The 20,827-nt window shown below is 46.1% G+C and overlaps 1 protein-coding gene across 1 annotated transcript in view; it reads left to right on the top strand.

Moving 5' to 3' along the window:
* The window catches only part of Cdyl2 (chromodomain Y like 2), a 192,378-nt gene that overhangs the window by 165,072 nt on the left and 6,479 nt on the right, over nucleotides 1-20,827 (top strand). Inside the window, exons 3-6 of the mRNA XM_005073065.4 lie at nucleotides 3,883-4,100; nucleotides 9,214-9,386; nucleotides 15,132-15,342; nucleotides 18,861-19,004. Of these exons, the coding sequence (XP_005073122.1) occupies nucleotides 3,883-4,100; nucleotides 9,214-9,386; nucleotides 15,132-15,342; nucleotides 18,861-19,004 (746 nt within the window). The remainder of the gene's footprint in view (nucleotides 1-3,882; nucleotides 4,101-9,213; nucleotides 9,387-15,131; nucleotides 15,343-18,860; nucleotides 19,005-20,827) is intronic.

Below are 20,827 nucleotides of genomic sequence, written 5' to 3' on the forward strand. Positions count from 1 at the left end.
AGTCTCAGTGAGCATGGCCATGCACACCTGGTCATTGCCTGCCGTCTCAGTCTTCACCAGGCATCCCTCAGTCTCACTACTGCTTTGTACGTTAATGGATCCTCCCTGTGTGCCCTGGTGTCTCCTGGATTTTCCCTCCTCAGTGAAAAGGCATGCTTTGGTTCTTTAGATCTCCTGCCCACTTTTAAGTTGGGTTGTTTGTTTCCTTACTGCAGCTCTGTGTATTTTGAGTATAAAATCTCTCAGATATGTATTTGGCAAACTGTTTTCATGCAGGGTGTAGCTTGTCTCTCAACTCTCTCAATGATGCCGTCCAGGGAACAGAAGTTTCTAATTTTTATAATGTTCAGCTTGCCCATTTTTTATATCATGGAACTTGATTCTTTGATGCTGAATATAGAAATTTATTGTCAAGCCCAAGGTCCCTAAAGCTTTATCTAATTGCCTTTTAGATATATTGTCATTTTGTATTTAGGTCTGTGATCCACTATGAGAGAAACTGCACGTGTCTATGCCTGCGTGTGTGTGTGTGTGTGTGTGTGTGTGTGTGTGTGTGTGTGTGTAAGATGTCCTCGTTTGGCTTCTCTTGCTGTGATAAACACCATGACTGGGATGAACTTTGAGAAAAGAAGATTTATGTTTCATCTCACTGGTTACAGCCTGTTGTTGAGGAATATCAGGGCAGAAAAATGAAGCAGAAACTCTGGGGAGCAACCACTTACTGGCTCATGTAAAGCTATCTTTCTTATACAGCCAAGTTCCATTTGCCTATGGATAGTACCGCCCACAGTGGACTGGGACTCCTACATCAATTACAGGAAAATGTCTTTTAGTCTTGGCCACAAGCCAATCTGTTCTAGGCAATTCTTCAGTTGAGATTCCCTCTTCCCAGCTAACTATAGCTATATATCAAGTTGACAGCTAGTCATGACAAGTGTGATGTGTCCAGGCTCACTTTTTGCTTCTGCTGCCGATGGACTCCTGTTTGTTTCAGTATGTCCTTTCCCCCACTGAACTTTCCTGACACTGGATATGTGAGCATTAGTTTATGTGTTCTCTGTTGTGACCCAGTGGTCTATGTCTGTACATTGGATCACTGTGGCTTTTTATTAACCTCACACCACTTTGAGTTGGCTATCTTGGACTCTCATAAAGATGACATGTGATAAGGCAGCTGCCTGCTCCAGTGCCTGTTGTCAAGCATTCTTTACCAACCTCCCTCTGGAACCATAAGCCAAAATAAACTCTTCCTTGTGTAAACTGGCTTTGGTCATGGAATTTCATCTGAGGTACAAAAAGTAACTAATAAAAATATACCTTGTTCAAGAAGATGTCAACTTCCCAATTGATCTATGAGTTCGGCGTAATCACAGGCAAAATCCCAGCAAGCTATTTTGTACCCAGTGTCAAACTAATCCTGAACTTGTGTTCAGGAAGGCAAAAGTTACAGAACAGTCAAAAACAGTGCTTCAAGATAAGAAGAGTTGGTTCTCTCCCAGACTCAAACCTTAATACAAAGGTTATAAACCCTCCAAGCCCACCCTTGGTGGATGTCCTCCAGCAGGGCCCCATCTCCTAGTAGTTCCACCTACCCAAACAGTGCCACCAACTGGGGACCAAGTGTTGAAACTCATGAGCTGTGGAGGATGTTTCTCACTGAAGCAACAATACTCCTTTCCAGTTAGAAATGCTTCTATGTCTTCCATCAGAGTTTTGCCGTTTTCTATATACATGCCCCATACATATTTTATTAGAGCTAAATGTTGTTCATATTTTGGATACTGTTTTTTTAAATGTCAAATTCCATTTGTTCACTATTGGTAGCTTGGTCAGTGACTAACAGGTATACTAATCTTGTGTCTTGCAACCTTGCTGAATTTGCTGATTAATTCCAGGAATGGTTGATTTCTTTGGCCTGCAGTTCTTTGGTGCTTTCTATGTGAGCAACCCCGCCACCTGTAAACAGTCATTTTTTCCCTCTGTTTTTTAATGATTTTTTAGTTTTATTTTTATGTGTGTTGGCACTTTGCCTGCTTGTATGTGTGTGAAGGTGTTGGATCCCTTGGAATTGGAGCTACAGACAGTTGTGAACTGCCAAGTGGTTGCTGGAATTGAACTTGGGGCTACAGGAAGAGCAGTCAGTGCTCTTAACTACTGAGCCATCTCTCCAGCTCCTCTCTTCTCAATGTCTATAATTTTTATTGTCTTTTATTTGTCTGCATACACTAGCAAGGTCTTCTAGGATCAAGTTGAGCAGGAGAAAGAGTACCCTTTAGTGACTTTCAGTGTTAGGAAGAAATCCAGTTTTTCTCAATTTAGGATGGTGTGTTAGATGTTTTGATGAGGAACATATAGCCCTCTGTGAGATTTTGTCAGATGGTTTTTATGTGTTGACGGATGTGATTTTTTTAATCTTTACACTCCCTGTGTGCTTGACTACACCAACTGGTTTTTAGATATTGAACTAGTTCCCCTAACCTGTTCAGAGCATAGAACTATCTCTTTGTGTTGTAGGAAGTGATTAGCTAGTATTTCATCAACACCTTTATTTGTTTATTTTTAGACAGGGTCTCACTATTTAGTCCTGGCTGGTCTGGAACCCACAGATACTGTCTCTGCCTCCCAAGTGCTGGGATTAAAGGCATGTGCCAACATGCATGACCCTTGTCAAAGACTGTTGTATCTACATTAATGGAATATGACCAGAGCTATAAACTGAAATGTACCCTTGCCTCCCCAAATTGCTTTGGTCATGGTGTCTTTATCAAAGCAATAGAAAGCAAATTAATACAGTATCTTCTAGATGGTTTAATCCCCAGAAACAGCTGACCTGACAAGGGGTAGCTCTTGCATCCCAGACTGATGGCTGGGAATCCAGCCTGGGACTGATCAAGATCCCCTGAATGTGGGTGTCAGTGAGGAGGCCTAGGCAATCTATGGGGCCTTGGGCAGTAGATCAGTATTTATCCCTGGCATACAAATGGACTTTGGGTGCTCATCCCACAATGAGAGATGCACTCTCACCCTGGACTCTAGAGGGAGGTTCTAGGCCCTACCCTGGATGAAATGACAGACTATGGGGAAATGAGGGGGTATTGGGGAGTTAGTGGGAGGGCATGGGAGGAGGGGAGGGAAAGGGAGAGGGACCTGGGATTGACATGTGAAGCAACCTTGTTTCTAATTTAAATTTAAAAATAAAAAATAATGCAGAGACAATTACCAGCTTAAAAAAAACGAAAAACAAACAAAACAAACCAGTATCTTCTTCTTGAAGGTACACTACGGTCATTTGTGAATACTAATAAATAAGATGTAAAAGTGAATCATTTGGGAGAGGAGAGGTGGGAATGTGAGGGCCCTGCATGTTTGGGCCTCGCCATCTGTAGTTCAGCATTGGGCACTCCAAGCCCTACTTGTGGCTTTCACATTGGATGGGGTAATGCACCTGTAGTGCTGGAGCATTGTTCTTAGCACATGGGACAGCTCTGCACTGCTTGGATCCAGACCAATGGCCAGTAGTGCTTTTTTGTAAGGATTCTCTGTCTGTCATGTGTGTTCACCAATGGGCAGGACTGTCTCCCCAGGGGTCAGTGGGTTCTTGGTTGTGAAGAATCCTAGTATAAGCAGAGTTCTTACTGACAGATGTGTTCCACAATGGGATTAGGCCCTCAAACCAGTCCCTTGCTAAAAGCCCCGAGATTATTTTCTGAATTTGAAGATGTATCATTTATGTCCTGAACTATTTAACCCCCCCCCAAAGCAGAGCACAGGGTGTCCTGGGCACCCTGGCCTTTTCCACTGGAAATCTTGGCTTTCTTTAGTTGATTTGTGTGGAGGTATAATGCAGGCCAGCTTATCATGTAGCTTTTCTGATTTTGGAAGGCCCTGCTCTGACCAATGGAGGCCTGAACCTGCACAGCCCCGTGAAGAGGAAGCTGGAGACGGAGAAAGACTATGTCTTTGACAAGAGGCTCAGGTACAGCGTCCGCCAGAATGAAAGCAACTGTCGGTTCCGTGACATCGTCGTGCGGAAGGAAGAGGGCTTCACGCATATTCTTCTGTCCAGCCAGACTTCAGATAACAATGCATTGACACCTGAGGTAAAGAGCTTTGGGGGAGACAGGTGATTTCAGACCGCCTTCTCCTGGGTTTGTAATACCCTGTACTTGCTTGTCCATAATATCTACAGAAGCTTGGGGAATTAACCCATGCCTGGGTGTGGACGCTCTCTAGAGCAGTGGTTCTCAGTCTCCCTGTGCTATGAGCCTGTAATACAGTTTCTCATGCTGGGGTGACCCTCAACCATAGATTATTTTCATTGATACTTTGTAATTTTGCTACTGTTATGAATCATAATATAAATCTCTGTGTTTACTGATGGTCTTAGGCGAACCCTGTAAAAGGGTCATTCATCCCCCAGAGGGATCTCAACCCATAGGTCAAGAACTATTGCTCTAGAGCAACCGCTCTTCCAGGCTGGCATTGATAGGATGGCCTGGCATCCCCTGGTGCATCTGACACCCTTGGGAATGCCCTGAAGTGGTGGTGGAGGTGCCATGTCCTTGAACTTGTAACCACATGTCTTCTGTGATTTACATAGCCAGTGGCTCTTTTATGGGGTTATGGGTATGACAGTCCAGAATGATTGACAGATTGTGAGAATAGAGCTGACTGGTGCCTTTGGGGTTTATGAAGCAGTTGGTTGCTGTTACCCCTCCTATAAGCATGGAGTTTTGGGGGACTATCCTCACCCACTTTTAGCAGAAGCACCTAGGGTTTCTCTATAGGATCTAGAATGTGGGCTTCCCAATGGGCAACTCACCACAGGCACGTACACCTGGAACCCATGTGACTTTAAGCTCATTATGACACATCCACATGAGGCTGATTCTTACTGCATTTTTCTTACTTCACTGCTTTTTAAAAGCTTTTCAAAAGGCACATAAGTTTCCTTCCACGAATTGAATCAAGGTGACACCTCTCAGTTCATTCTGCCTCTGTGGAGCAGCTTTGGGTGGTAATGGGTGCCCACTCATCCAAAATGACACACAGTGCTCCACTGATCTGAGGTACCTGGGGGCCCCACCTACTGAGCCATGGGCTTGTCTTATGATGGCCTGCATCTCCGATCCACAAATGTCAGTTATAAGAATGAATTATGGATCCAATGATTTCAGTGGCTTGATAAGTCTGGTGATCTTGCACCCTGGGTTTGGTAGTCCCTAAAGAAAGATCCCACTGAACCCAAGAGATGGGGTTGGAAGACAAATGTAGATTTGGGAATCTAGCAACATGGATTCTAATCCCACCCCCACTTCTGTTGCCATTGTTACCAGGGGAAATTACTCTGCCTGTGCCCCACCTGTTTACAGAAAAGGCACTGTGACTTCCTTATTCGATTAGAGACAGCACATGGTGGTTCTCAGGAGCACCTGGTACCCAGGGCTGGCTATGCAGACTCTTGCTGTTGCTAAGGTGAAACCAAGGGTTCTCAGTGTCACCAGCAAGCCCACCTTGCTTGCTAGTGAACAGGCTGGAAGGGACCCTTTCATGGTGACAATTGAATTTTTTCTCTTGGCTGTACATGTGTCATTGGACAGATTGACAATACAAGTGAAAAATCCATTCGTGGCTAGAGGCATGGACTCAGTTCTGAGATCAGGTGTGTGGTGATATTCTTGTCAACAAAGGAATGGGAACAAGGCCTTCTGGAATGAGCCGGCAAGCAAGGCTTCACAATTCACAGCTTGTCCACTTTCCTGCTCGGAGAGGGGCCCAGTGCCTGCTTCCAGCCTCTGATTCTTCCAGTGCTCGTGGCCTCGGCCAGCACCACAACCCTCATCCACAGTGTTTGAAGCTCCCTTTCTGTTTTCCTGACAAAAATGCTTAAACCAAAAACAATTTAGTGGGAGAAAAAGGATTATTTCATCTTATACTTCCATGTCCATCATTGAGAGACATCGGGGCTGCAACTCAAGGTGGGATCCAGAAAGCAGAGACCTTGTTCTCTGGCTCGTGTTTGGCCAGCTTTCTTATACAACCAGAACCACTTTCCTTAGGAATGGTGTGGCCCACAGTGGCCTGTGCCCTCCTGCACCATGACAATTCCCACCAGACATGCCCACAGCTGATGTAGACAATTCACCAACTGAGCCTGTCCTCTCAGATGATTCTATGCCGCGCCAAGTTGACAACTAAAGCTGACAGGGACACATGGTAACAGGCCAGCCATGCAGGCGTGTCTACCATGCCCTGTTTGTCATACTGGCCATTCAGACTTCCCTCAAAGCCCAGTTTCATTCTGTCTGCCATGCTTCTGTCTGCCTCACATTGACTTTCTTCTAGTTTATCTGTAAGTTTTTCTTTCTGAATACACTTTTCCTCTGCTTGAATCCCATGCCTTTGTAGTTATATTTTTTGAGAGTCTTAGAGTGGTAAACTCTCATGTGCTGAAAGTACCCACATTTTACCCCTGCCTCTGAATGACCAGTTAGATTGGTAAAGAATTGGTCCTATAGATGTTTCTCTCAGCACGCTGAACACTATATTCACCTTCCTCTAGTGTTTGCTAGTGTTCTTTAGAACTGCCCTCTGGTTGAGGGTTCAATTTAGAGGTAAGATGTCTTTTGCCCCAGGATACTAGAAGATTTATCTTTGCTTTATCTTGGCTTTTAATGGTGTCCAGAATTCAGATATGTATTAGCAGACTTAAACCATTTCCTCCAAGAAGCTCCTGTCCTAATCCAACACCTAAGATGACGTCAGGTTACATGCCTGGGCATTAAAGTTCCAGAGGGAATGAAGGTTGCTCCTCAGCTGACTTTGATATGAATAGATTATTTTGGAAGGAAAGTTCTCCATGGTTTCAGTGTCACCTCAGGGTCCTTAGTGCAGAAAAGGAAGACAGAAGAGCCAGTGTCAGGGAAAGGCAGGGGGAGCAATGAATAGATTCAGCTGGCCATTGCTGGCTTGGAAGGTGGAGAGTGCGGCCAAGAGCTAGGGAACATGCGGGAAATGTTTTCTCCTTGTAGTGCCCAGGTCAGAGTACAGTCCACCTACATACATCCCCAGCCTCTGCTTTAGACACGGCTCTGCCTATTGTCTGTGACATTTGAAGGTGGCACCTTCAGCACTGTTTTAACCTCCGTGGCTTATGCTTGCTGTTACCACTGATTTGTTTTTACTGTTTCTCTGATCTGGGCTCAGGGAGACTCCTCAGATCTTCCAGTTTGCTTATTCTCCCTCCAGCTCTGTCTAGTCCAGTGTTAATCTAGGCAGTGATTCATGACTTTGTTGTCTGTGTGAGGTTTTCTTCCCTTAAACCCTTTCATATCATTCTCTGTTAGTTGTCATTTTTTGACCTGCCCCCTTCCCCCTTGTTTGACTATTTTAAACATATTTTAAACTGTTATCATCTCTTAGATCAATGTTTCTTGAAGTTGCTGTGTCCCTCCCATGTGTATCAGTTCATATTTCTCAAATGCTTGTCATTTTGTTGTGACTTCACCTGCAGAGGAGATTGTTTTCCCGTGCAGTCCTCGTGTGGCTTAGGTTTCAGTCTCTCTCAAAAGCTCTTCTGTGCTCATTTTTATGAAATGCTCCAGGGATATCACCAGCTTGCATCCAATTTCCATATCAACAAATTCATTAATTTTTAAAAGATACCACTTCTTATTCACACACACACACACACACACACACACATCTAGGTGTGGTTTTGTGCACATGAGTGTAGTATCCTCAGAAGCCTTACTGCTGGAGCTGGGGATTTTAGCAGTTGTGAGCCTCCTGACACAGACCCAGGAACACAGCTTGGGTCCTTTGCAGGAACAGTATGCAAGTTTAACTACTGAGCCATCTCCACAGTTCCCCCTCCTTTTTGTTTAATTTGAAGATTTCTCTTTCATGTGGTATTACATCTCAGAGCTTTGTGTTGGGGTTTTGAGCTCTCGTGGGAGATTTTACCTACAGAAGAAGTTCAGACAGCTGGCTCTGACTACGACGTGGAGGACCTGTGGTGGAGAAGCTAAAGATGGGCTAGACGGTTAGCATGAGACTAGAAGTTTTCTGACCGGGAAACCTGCATTTTGCAGCCTTGATACACTGCTGTGGGGTCATCCTGAATGCCCGGGCTCCCAGGAAAAAGTGTGTGGGCAGCATGGGCCATACTCATGATAGTTACGTGACCGGAACAAGTCAGAGTGTGGAGAACAGGTGTGTTCTCATCTGGTGCCAACCTTTGAGGTCCTGTATGCTACTTCTGCTTCTGTGCCCAGTGTGTGTAGCATGTGTGTGACAGAACACCAGCTGCAGCCCCTGGCTCTGAGACGACCTCAGTAGCCTGGGAAAGGGGAGGGTCTGCTTTCTCCTGTGCACTGAAAAGCTTCCCCACTGCTCCTCAGCCAAATGACTGTTTTACGAGAGGTTTAAATGTCAGAGCTAAGATGCTTCGAGACCGTCTTACCTTCAGTGAGGCTTATAGGCATGGGAACAGAGTAGTTTTCTGTGTAAGGTTGGAGGCAAAAGCTGTGAGAGTTACCAACTTGCAGCAGGTCACTTTTGAATGTCTATACCAAGCATTGTGGTAGTCTCAAGAACACAGTAGGGGCTAAGAAAGACAATATTCTAATCATTGTTCAAATCATGATCCAGCTGGGGCAAACAAGTGAAATTTCCCCTGTGGTTGCATGAAGAGAACAAGATGGTCTTAATCCAGAATTTACTGTCCCTCCCTGGATGTGGACTTCCTGGTGGCCTGGAAAGAATTCTACATGTTAAGACCAACAAATCCCCAATCTTGTGGATAATACATGGCAGACCATGAGCTTGGTCATGTTGCAATACTAAAGCTTGTTAACATAGGTCACCTATAACCCCTTCAAGGGTCTAGGGAGATAAAAACAAGAGAAAATTTTAACTGAACCATCTAGAGGCTTATGTAGCTCACCAAAGCTGTACACAGGACAATTTCCCCACACTTCGTAAGGGTTTCAGCCAACAAATACCAGAAGTGGGTCTGCAGAGGTTCATAGAGACTGACCAAGTCCACACCAGGCTCCCCAGTCTGGATCAGTGACCTCAGGACCTCCAAGTTGATCCTTTTGCTAGCACTGTGGGTGGTGCTGGAAGGTTTTGGTTATCTCAAGCTTCCTTCCTGGGTCTGGCCTGTGCTCTCAGATATTCAGAGCTCTGCACACTCACCTCTGCCTGCAGATCATGAAGGAAGTCCGGCGAGCACTGTGCAATGCAGCCACGGATGACAGCAAGCTGCTGCTGCTCAGTGCAGTGGGCAGTGTGTTCTGCAGCGGCCTGGACTATTCCTACCTGATCGGCCGGCTGTCCAGTGACCGGAGAAAGGAAAGCACTCGGATCGCAGAAGCCATCAGGTGAGTCTAGCATCTCTCTGAATGAACACTTAGGGAGCCTGCCAGTGATGACCAGATCTAGCAAACAAAAGTACAGGCTGCTCAGTTAAGCTTAAACTTCAGACAATGTGGGATTTTATTTTTAGTGTAAGCACACCCCTGGCAACATTTAGAACACCAGGACATACCTACATCTTAAAATTATTTTTGATTTACCTGAAATTTGATTCTTTTTTCAATGCCGGGGATCAAACCCAGGGCCATGCACATGCTAGACAAAGTCTCTGTCACTCAGCTCCATTTCTGTCTTTGAACTGGGGACCTACGCTGGACAGCCTGTCTTGTCTATGACCCCAGTGGCATGCTTTGCTCTCTGGGCTGCATTCCACTCCCCACCCCACCCACTTTTTTCCTCATTAAGGCCTGCATTGGCAATACCCAAGTTTCTTTGTGCTCCTGCCTTCTGTCTAGTGATGGTGTCTTTGGTTATATACACCATTCCTGTGTCCTGGACTTGATATGGCTCAAGTATAGGAAGACCGTGGAGAACTTGGGGCTGTTGTGCTTTGGTAGACATTATGGGTGAGGTTATTTCTGCCTCTCTAAGTCTGTGGGGGTCTTAATGGTGACACACAGGGACAACCATTAGCAACCCTTTCAGGACACAGGATAATTATCTGCCCATTTATGTATATGTTGTTTATTTTATGTGTGTGTGTTCATGTAAATGTGTGTGTAGCTGCATGTGTATATGTGTGGATACATGTGCGTACATGTGGAGGCCAGAGGACAACCTCAGTTGTTATTCTTCAGGTAACCTTATGACACATCCTTACAGCTTTTCACAACTGGCCTCTCAGATGAGAGTAGCATCTCTCTGGAACTGGTCTGATCTGTAGCTCAGATCTATTGAAGCTGAGGGTCAAGAACTTTTCTGCTCATCCTTTGCCCATCCCTCTGACTTGTTGGGGTCATAAGAGTGACAGTCTGTGCTATCTAGAGTTTTGAAGACCAAGTCATGAGAGAGATTTTAGGGTCAGATGGGGATGAAGACATTAGCCATAAGAAAACTGGAGCAGAAATGTGGCTAGAATCTGGGGCCTTTCACTTCTCACTCTCCTGGCTGAGTAAACTAAGGAACCCCAAAGTGGGCTTGAGGGGATGGGAATTGATGACAGCGTTGGTACCACCTCTGGAGACATGCAGTCTGTGGATCTCAGGCATGTGCCTTGTCGGTGGGCTGGTGTGCTCACACAGAATATAAGGACTCCTTTAAGATGCTGTGAGGGAATAGAATTTGCTTATTGTGGGCTGGAAGAGGCAGACCTAGGAGTGAGAAAGGAGGGATCCTTTTCATCACTAATTCTCAGACCTAACTGCATGGAGAGACAGGAGGGATGGAGCATTTCCCAAGCTCAGATGCCCCTGGGAGGTCCTGAGAACTCTCCTGTGGTGGGGTAGCATCTCCAAACGGCACAAAGTCATTCATGACTCCTTCATGTGGCTAAGAGAGAGAACACCTAACTTGGGTCAGACAGAAAGTTTCTCACTGGCATGGACTGAGAAAGTCAAAGAGACCTATTATTACCCACAAGAGAAGAGGTGGTTGGAAGAGAATGGAGAAGGGATCAAGGTGTCAGAAGGCTGAGAACTCAAAAGAGGGTAGGTAGTAGCACAGGTGACATGCTGCACAGAGTTGAGTGCCCACAGGTCAGAGAAAGACCCAGCCTCAATCGGCACACCTCGAGGATTCTCCTGCTCCCTCAACTTTGGACTGCTCCCTCAGAACCCGCTTTTCAGATGCATGACCAGGCAGTAATGAATTGCTCCGAGAGTCTTCTGTGGTCTTCCAGAGAGGCACCTGAGCAAACTGCACTGTTAGGGGTTTCATTCATCAGGAGCTCCAGCTCTGCTCCTGTGGACTCCACAGGTGCATTAATAAATTCATGAGCACAACAGTCTCTTTGTGAAAGTACCTTATTCATAACCCACCAGGGATGAGCTGTCCCTTGGAAACACATGGGAACAGTGCTCTATTTCCTTCATGCAAATGTCAGATGAGGGAAATAGCAGATGTGGGGAGGGCTCAGGGTGCTCATCAGCCTGTATCAGGACAGGCAACCTCACCTGTGCTGTATACAGGTGACAAAATGGCGTGTGCAGCATGGTATCCAAGAAGGGTAGCACCTGCCTCTGCATTGGCTAGTGGTGCAGCCTTAGATTCATCTAGATGACGGGAGTCGTCATCTGCATTTGTAGTTCTAGACTCTCTGGTGGGTTACGAGGATGGAAGGTGCTCATATACAGTCCCATGTAGGCTACTCATGGGACACATTAAGTGCTTAGAATAGATTTTAAAAATGCTTCCTTTGTGGACTAGAGAGGTAGCTCAGTTGGTAAAGTGCTTGCCATGCACTCAGAATTTATATTAAAAAAAAAAACAGGGTGTGAGAGCTGGAGAGATGGCTCAGAGGTTAAGAGCACTGACCACTCTTCCAGAGGCCCTGAGTTCAATTCCAAGCACCCACATGGCAGCTTAAAAATACCTGTAACTACCTTCAGGGAATCCGACACCATCACAGGCATACATCAGGCAAAATACCAATGCACATAAAATACAAACAAATATATCACTTAAAAACCGTGTATGATTATGTTTGTGTACTTGGCGTGAGAGTGGGACAGAGACTGACAGATCCCTAGAGCTTGCTAGCCAGTTAGCTTAGCCTACTTGGTGAATTCCAGGCCAGTGTGACTATGGAGTAGACTTCTGGAGATCCCTCTGGGCCTTAGATGACAGTTGCCATGTATGTCTGGTGCTCATGGAATGCCTGACAGGGGTCTGGCTGTCCTGACCCTGGTTAAAGGGAATGGGCATCTGGGTCTCAAGCGAAATGGTGATTGTTTCAGGTGAAACAGAGATGTCCCCAATGACAGCATTTTGCTTGAATCTCCTCTAGACTAGGAGAATGGACCCTAGACCACCATGAATCAGATGAGAACTACATGCGGAAACAGACCTGATCACAGCAGTCTGATCCATTATTCCTCATGTGCTGGGCATGTGCTACTCTTGAATAATTCTCATTTAGCTCTATGGGTGCCTGGCATTGACTTTCCCATTTTACAGAGGGTTAAGTCTGACCATTAGTGAGGGGCAGAGTTGAGATTTGACCTTGAAACTGTCACCTTTGTTGCTCCATGCCACATCAGGCATCCCACAATAGGCTCTAGACACAGGGCTTGGGCTGAGCACAGGGATCTACAAAGGGCCAGAGTCAGTCTAGGGTCTTAGACACAGAAGAAAACAGAGCAGTCCTTTAAGCCCAGACCTGCCACTAAAGTGGGATCAGATATCTGAGCGTTGGGTATGTAATGCAATATCCTGTTTGCTGTTTGGCTTCTGCATCCTTGGGGCCCTGAGATAGAGATCTTATGCCTGAGGTGAGAGAAAAGGATGGGAGGGTCCCAGACAGCACATTTACACCAGGGAATTGAAATGGAAGCAGCTGGTGGTGGAAGGACAGGGCTGTGTGCGATTCAAACCCATCACTTTCTCCAGGGTCCCTACTAGCCTTGCACAGAGCAAAAGTCTTTGGGTCCTGACATGGAAACCTCTGGAAGCAGTGAAGATTTCAGTAGGTCCCTGAACTGTCATCATGTGCAGTATTAGAGCACTGGCAATGCATACCAAAGGCCCACAGTGTGGAGGCTAATTTAATAGTAATGGACTTTGTGTAGCTGAGAACATCTAACAAATATGTGGCTGTGTACCAGGAGGGCTGTGCTGATGTCCCCAATATCCTCAGAGGGAGTCTGTACTGAGAGGAAGGTGTAGCTTGAGAAGTCTGGAAGGCTTCCCATGTCTTAGATCCTGGATTTTGGAATTGTACAAAAGTTCTTAGAAATGAGATGTCTAATAAAAATTACCCAATCCCTGGCTTCCCTAGACTATCCATGAAAGTCCTGTATCCTTGATAGACTCAGGTTGCATGAGCAGAAATAAGCCAGTGATCTAACCTACAACCCAACCCTGAGGGCAGGAAGGGAACTCAGGAGGATGGCCACTGCAAACCCAGTCATCAGAAGGTTGTAGTCCTGGGATTTTTCTCTTTGGAGCAGAGCTAAGAGTGACCACAGGACAGTGTGATATGCAATCTTGAGTCAAAACTGACAACTCCTGAGTGACTTACACAGATATTAAGTCCCCACCTTAGAAGAATATAAAACAATCTTTCTTACAGTAGAATTGGGTTCCAACTTATCACTGTTACACTCACATCTTTTGATAAGTGTTAGGAAGGGAATTATTGTCAACAGAAGATATTGACTCAGCTCCATGGATGTGCTAGTTGACCATTAACTGATATAAAAAATAATCTCCCGTTATATAATGGCTCAGAAGAAGCATAAATTTACTTCTTATACATAGAAAAGTAAATAACTTTGCTATCCACTCTATGACTGTTCTCCAAATAGAGAGAAGCCCAAAGAGGTTAGCTAGGACAGACCAAGGTCTGTTCTTGTAATGTTTTGGTAGTCCCCAGTTTTCTATCTAAGAATGATGGATCCTAGCTTAACTAGACATCTTGTAACTTCCCTCTATACCCACATGAATTTTAACATTTTACAGATGTTTGATAGCAGCTAAAGGAAAGGTGAAGAGCATTCAAAGGCAAAGCAAGTCATTTCTGGGGCCTGAGAGATAGTTCAACAAGGAATGCTTTCAGCTCCCCCAGATCTGTGTTCAGTTCCCAACCTCCATGTGAGGCAGCTCATGATCATGTAACTACAGCTCCATGGGGTCTGATGCCTCATATGGCCTCCACTGGCACCTGCACCCACCTCCCTCTCTCTCTCTCTCTCTCTCTCTCTCTCTCTCTCTCTCTCTCTCTCTCTCTCTCACACACACACACACACACCACACATAACACACATACACCACACACACACACTCACAAGAAGTCATTCTCTGGTGGCCCTGTTTGATAGGTAAAGACACATAGTCTGTGTTATAGTTATAGTCTAACGGTGATCGATGCAGTATATCAGGCAGTGTAAACATTACCCTATTCTTTAGCTTTGAGTCTAGAGGTTTCCTGATGGGAGCCCAGCATCCTACCCCATCCTAACACTAGACTTTCATAAGCACCGTAGAACCAACTTTGATTAACTGTGGCATACCTGCAAGTAATTCAGAACCAGACCATGCCTGGACCAAAAGAAATCTTAGTCATCCACTATCTTAAGCTTGAATTCCCTCTTCAGCATCAATCAAAGTGATCATCAAGCTAACAGCGGAATTCCTTTAGTGAAGTTATTCCTCATAATCTATCACATCTTGGTCAGTAATATTAGAACATTTGCTCTCCCTTTGAGATGGAATTGTTCTTGAGGGATACTTCTGAAGGACACCTCTCTTTTGGCTCTTGTTTGGAACTGTGATATTCCACTTATCTTCCTTTAAGTACACAACCTTGTCAGTATTTAGGGTGCCCATAGAACTTACTGCGCAGGCCATGGTTTTTGAGAGTAGAGGGGAGGTGACGATAACTGAGAGCATATTAGGCACAGACTAGGACTATCACTTCTCTCTTCTGAGAATCTGGCAACTTCGTGGTTCTGCAAGTAGGCTGTGGGCCTCTGGGTGGCCTCCACTTGCTTCTGATGTTCAGGACTTGTGCTGCAGCACCAGAGAGAGTTGGGGGTATCCAGATGCCATCAAATTCAAGTCATTTGTTAAAAGAGGCTCTTCTCTTTTTCCAGAGACTTTGTGAAGGCCTTTATCCAGTTTAAGAAACCCATCGTGGTAGCCATCAATGGACCAGCGCTGGGCCTGGGAGCATCCATTCTACCCCTCTGTGACATCGTATGGGCCAGTGAGAAAGCCTGGTTTCAGACACCATATGCAACTATTCGCCTCACACCTGCTGGCTGTTCCTCCTACACCTTCCCCCAGATCCTGGGTGTGGCGCTGGTAAGCCTCCTGTTTCCTACATAAATTCTCAATCTGAGATGCATGTGCCTGAGTCTTGACAGGACCCTTTTCCTGGGCTTAGAAAATGGCAGTGTCCTATGGGTGAAACCCAGGAATCCATTAGGCCTAAGTAATGTGCTTTCCTGTTCCAGAATTGCTGTGACTGAAGCCATGCTGATCTCAAACCACACCAATAGGTCTTCACAGTATTGGTGTCTGATGGAGTAGCTGTGCTGAGATGACAGTGACAATGTCTACTTATTATTTACCTACTGTGTGCCAGGCACCATGCACGCAGTGTCCCTTCTCTTACTCACCCCACTCTGGTAAAGCTATGTGTTTGGGAGAGCTGAGTGTTGTAGCCAACAGCCACAATTCTCAGAGTCTAAATATCAAGAACTGCCCCCACTGTTCACATAGCTTCTGTCCACCAGATCTATCCAGGGATGCAGGGGGAATCACCCCAGAGAATCTTCCAGGTCAGGCTCACTGGGAGTACCCTCTGTTCACTCACACATCACTGGCTAGGACTCTATCATGTGGCCACACCCCCTTGTAAGGGAGGCAGGAAGTACAGTTCAGCCATGCATCCATGCAAGAAAAGTGAAAGACATTGAATAATGGCAAAGCTGTCTCTACCCCTGTGAAAATGTGGATACGTCCATAATGTAGGTGGAACAGTGAGATCAGAGAAGCAAAGGCATTGTCACATGGCCAGGTTGGGCAGCTGGCGGTGCTGGTCCAGGTAAGCCATGGAGTCCACCATAAGTGGTAGCAGGACAAGTCCAGGCAGGACACAATAGTGGCAACAAGACATAGAAATAATTCACTGTTGGAGTCATACACAGCCCCATGAGGAGGATAGTTGTTATTACCAATGAATATGTATGGCAGACCAAGGCTCTGATGGGTAAGGGAACTTTCTAAAGAGGTACAGTGGGCTGTGGGATTTGTTCTGTTGGTCAAGAGCTTGCCACACAAACCTGAGAACCTTAGTTCAACTCCCAGAACCCACATAAAAAAGTATAGGCGTGGTGGCAGATGCTTGTCCTCTCAACACAGAGAAGGACCTAGATGGAGCCCTGTGGTTTGCCAGTCAAGCCAGCCTAGATTACCTGGTGAGTTCTAAGCCGGTGTGAGACATCCTTCTCAAAAACAAGGTAGATGGCACTTGAGGAATGACAGCTGAGGTTATTCTCTGACCTCCAGACTTATATGTAGAGCTGAGGTTATTCTCTGACCTCCAGACTTGTATGTACACACACACACACACACACACACACACACACACACACACACAAATAAAGCCTCATGATACAATGGTGGTCCTAGAGTTTGGAACCCCATGATTCACTGCACAGTTTGTGCTCTCAGCCCAGAATGTCATAAAGTAAGAACTACATTCCAGGTGCTATTCCAGCCCCATCTCCATTAGTCCAGCAGTAGCTGGGAGCCCAGAGCCATAGGCTGTTGAATGCCTCTGGTATGGAGGAGAGCCTGTGCAGTTAAGTGACTTGCCCAGAGTCTGCATAGGGACAAAACATTATGTTGATATTTTCATAGCTCTAGGGCGTGTCATTTGTTCTTATTGGTCTTTATCAGTGGTTCCCTGGCTTTGCTCGCTGCCTTGGGCTTCTAGATAACACCCACATTTCTCTTCAAAGTGAGCACTGGAAGAAAACTGTTGGAGGTACCTGGGAGACGCCCATGTATTCTGGGGCCTACCTGCCTCACATCTGCCATGGTGTAGGTTCAGGCAAGTGTGTGTCCATGTTCATAGTCAGACACTACTTTCCCCAGCTTCCTTTGAGGACATGGAAGATAGCCATTCTGTTCCCAGTGAGCTCCTATTTCTAAGCCTGTCCTGGTTTAGGTATCACTTCTTGTAGGCCAACAGATGGGACCTAGAAGCCATCTGGACTCAAGCACTGTAGGATGACTCAGGTGGCTTTGTTGTGGAACAAAGCTGGGAGGTAAACACTATCCCATTGACATCAGCCACATGCTCCCACTCAGGTCACTTTCTCTCCAGTCAGTTCCTCCTCATTTTTGTGGCCTTAAACATGAGGCCTCGTCTCTACCTTCCCACCCTCAGTCATTTCTATGACTCTAAAAATGAGCTGAAGGCCATGTGTTCTCAGCCGAGCTCTGTGTGGTTCCTGACCTGGTGAAGGAGAGAGAGAGACACAGCAGGGGCCTGTAGTTCCCCTTCAAATGTACACTTTGCCTCCAGTGACCTAAGCCATCTGCCAAGCACCCCATTTCTTAAAGGTTCACCACTTCCCTCAAAGAGTCAAGCCAAGGACCAATCTTTGAGCATCCAGAGCTTTGGGAAACACTGAAGCTCCTGAAGCACTGTGTATGACAGCCACAGATTTCAAAGCAGAGGGAAATCCTTTAAGGGATGGGGTGTAGAGGCAGCCCAGCCAAGGAGGGTGTGTTCCATTCCTCTTAACTGCATAGTACCTGTGCCTCAACCCGATGATGCTTCTATACCTTTGGGTCCCTAATGCTGTAGATATCTTTTTGGTACTTCATTTTTTTATTTTTATTTTTAAATTTAAATTAGAAACAAGGTTGCTTCCCATGTCAATCCCAGGTCCCTCTCTCTTTCCCTCCCCTCCTCCCACACCCTCCCACCAACCCCCCAATATCCCCTCATTTCCCCAGGGATGGTGAGGCCCTCCATGGGGGTGTCCATAGTCTGTCATTTCATCCAGGGCAGGGCCTAGACCCTCCCCCAAGAGTCCAGGGTGAGAGTGCATCTCTCATTGTTGGATAGGCACCCAAAGTCCATTTGTATGCCAGGGATAAATACTGATCTACTACCCAAGGTCCCATAGATTGTTAGGCGTCCTCACTGAAACCCACATTCAGGGGGTCTTGATCAGTCCCACGCTAGATTCCCAGGCATCAGTCTGGGATTCAAGAGCTACCCCTTGTCAGGTCAGCTGTTTCTGGGGGTTAAACCAGCCTGGTCTTAACCCCTTTGCTCATCAGTCCTCCCTCTCTGCCACTGGGTTCCTTGAGTTCAGCCCTGGGTTTTTAAAACTTAATGATTCTTACAAGATTTTTACTCTCTCTCATTCCATCTCTTTCCCATCCCTCTCTGGTTCCAGCCCTTTTTTCTTCCCTCATGAACTCATTTCTCTTCTGAGAGGAACTTGTCTCACTATCTTAGTTGGAAAGTGATAACATGTGCATAGATCACCCCCCCCCTTCGTGGGCCATTGCAGGGCCAGGCTATCAGCACTGAAGTGAACCTCACAGGTGTGCATTCCCACCCAAGGGTCGGCTACTGTCAGGTTCACAGAGCTTCAGAAAACCCATTGGCTTCTTTTGACAATTTAATGAAAGCTGTGACAGATGTGTGTATGCATTTCATACAGTGCATCTGACCCTAGGTCATGAATACTGCCTCAGAGAGCAGAGACACTCATGCACAGCTGTTCTGGGGCTCCCTAAGGAACATGGGCAGAGCTCTGTGCCCTCAGCTTTCCCCACCTTTGTTCTTTCAGGCCAATGAAATGCTGTTCTGTGGGCGGAAACTCACTGCCCAGGAGGCATGCAGCCGGGGCCTAGTGTCTCAGGTCTTCTGGCCCACAACATTCAGCCAGGAGGTCATGCTGCGGGTGAAGGAGATGGCATCCTGCAGTGCTGTGGTGAGTCCCTAGGTTGTTGATGTCTGTCCTAATGAATAGACCGTTTTGTGTGTGTGCATGCAGGTGGAGTCCTGAGGCCAACGTGGAGTCTCTTCCTAAGTCATCTCTACCTTATTTTTTGAGACAAGACCTCTCTCAAAACCCAAAGTTTGCCAGTTTGGTTCAGCTGTCTGGCCAGTGATCCCCAGGGAATCTTCCTGTCACCACATCTCCACCACTAGGATTTTAAGTGTGTACCACTATACCCAGCATTTTCCATGGGTTCTAGGTCCTCATCTGTATGTGACAACTGAGCTGTCCCCATCCCCATCGTCCCCTAGAGGATCTGCAGAGTCAGTGAGAGGTTTTCTGCAGTGTGGGATAAACTGTCTCTTGATACTGAAAACCCAACTTATTAGAGGAAAATGCCCAGGATATTGAATATTCTTATCCACACCCAATTGGAAGAGGCTCATGGGGGAGAAAGCCCTGAGCACTCACAGAAGCACCAAGTTAAATCTTCCAAAGAAAGGGAAACCCCAAGACAGTACAAGTCAAGGCATGAAACCGGCCCAGGGTGAGAGACCAGAGAACACCGCCACTGTGCTTTATTTCTGTCCAGCCTAGTGCTCGACACATCTAAGCATCACTCTCTGACTTCAGAGGTACGATAAAGAAGGGATGAGCCAGGCCTCCACAGAGGTGCTAGGTTTTAATTAAATGTTGATTTTGATTTCATGACAGAGACTCTGAGTGTAAAAGGGGACTCAAGCCTCAGGGCCAGTTTCCCAGTGAGACATGACACTGAGGGATAAGGTCCTATACTCTTGTCCTTATGAAATAGAGTGCTGGGCTGGGTGTGTGGGCCACACCTCTGCATCACATGCCTTCTGCCCCCATAAGTATCCCACCTACATGTCCAGATTCTGTTGGCATGGACATCACCCATCCTCTTCTCATCAGCCATTCACTAGACACCTACTGTGTGCACCCTAACAGTAATGCAGCTCAGCCGCTAATGATGGTCTCCATATTGGAATATGGACCATGTGCCTTACTGATTTTATGCAGATTATCTTTGAACTAATGACTGGGGTTATTCACAATGAACCTTGGATGGGGTGTTCAATACAAATAACTCCATTCATGGCATGGGATGATTTCAAAACAATGTTTTGCCAACTTTGTCATGAAAATCATAGAAAAATAGCACCAAGAGGCTATGGACACAGCTCCATGGGCAAAGTGATTGCTCTGTAAGCATGGAGACCTGTGACTGATACTCCAGAAACTATGTGTATGTTTACTGTATGTGTATGTGGTATATGTATGTATATACAGATGCACCAGTGCTGAAGAGGCAAATGCAGGCAGATTCATGAGCTCACCAGCTATTGCTCTACCCAATGTACAAGCACTAGATTCAGTGAGAGACCCTGTCTAATAGAATAAATGAAGAACAGTTGAAGAAGATGTTGATCTTGATCTTAGGCCTTTGAATATATGCACACCATACCACAGAGCACACACACAGAGAGACAGAGACAGAGACAGAGACAGAGAGACAGAGAGACAGAGAGAGAAAGAGAGAGAGAGAGAGAGAGAGAGAGAGAGAGAGAGAGAGAGAGAGAGAGAAATAGTAATAGTATCACTTTTGGATAAAAAGCAAGGCTCCTTTGACCTGAGTACCATGCCTCTCTCCCCAAGTCATTTCATGGGTGGATCGCTCAACACCTTGACCACTTGGAAGCCATTCAGGGCAGTGCTAATAAACAAACTAGATGACCCAGGCTTATGATGAATGCCCTCCCTGGCTGTGGACACTGCAAGACTATAGAGTCAGA

This window comes from Mesocricetus auratus, unplaced genomic scaffold (assembly GCF_017639785.1).
Source record: "Mesocricetus auratus isolate SY011 unplaced genomic scaffold, BCM_Maur_2.0 Super-Scaffold_6723, whole genome shotgun sequence".
Lineage (NCBI taxonomy): Eukaryota > Metazoa > Chordata > Mammalia > Rodentia > Cricetidae > Mesocricetus > Mesocricetus auratus.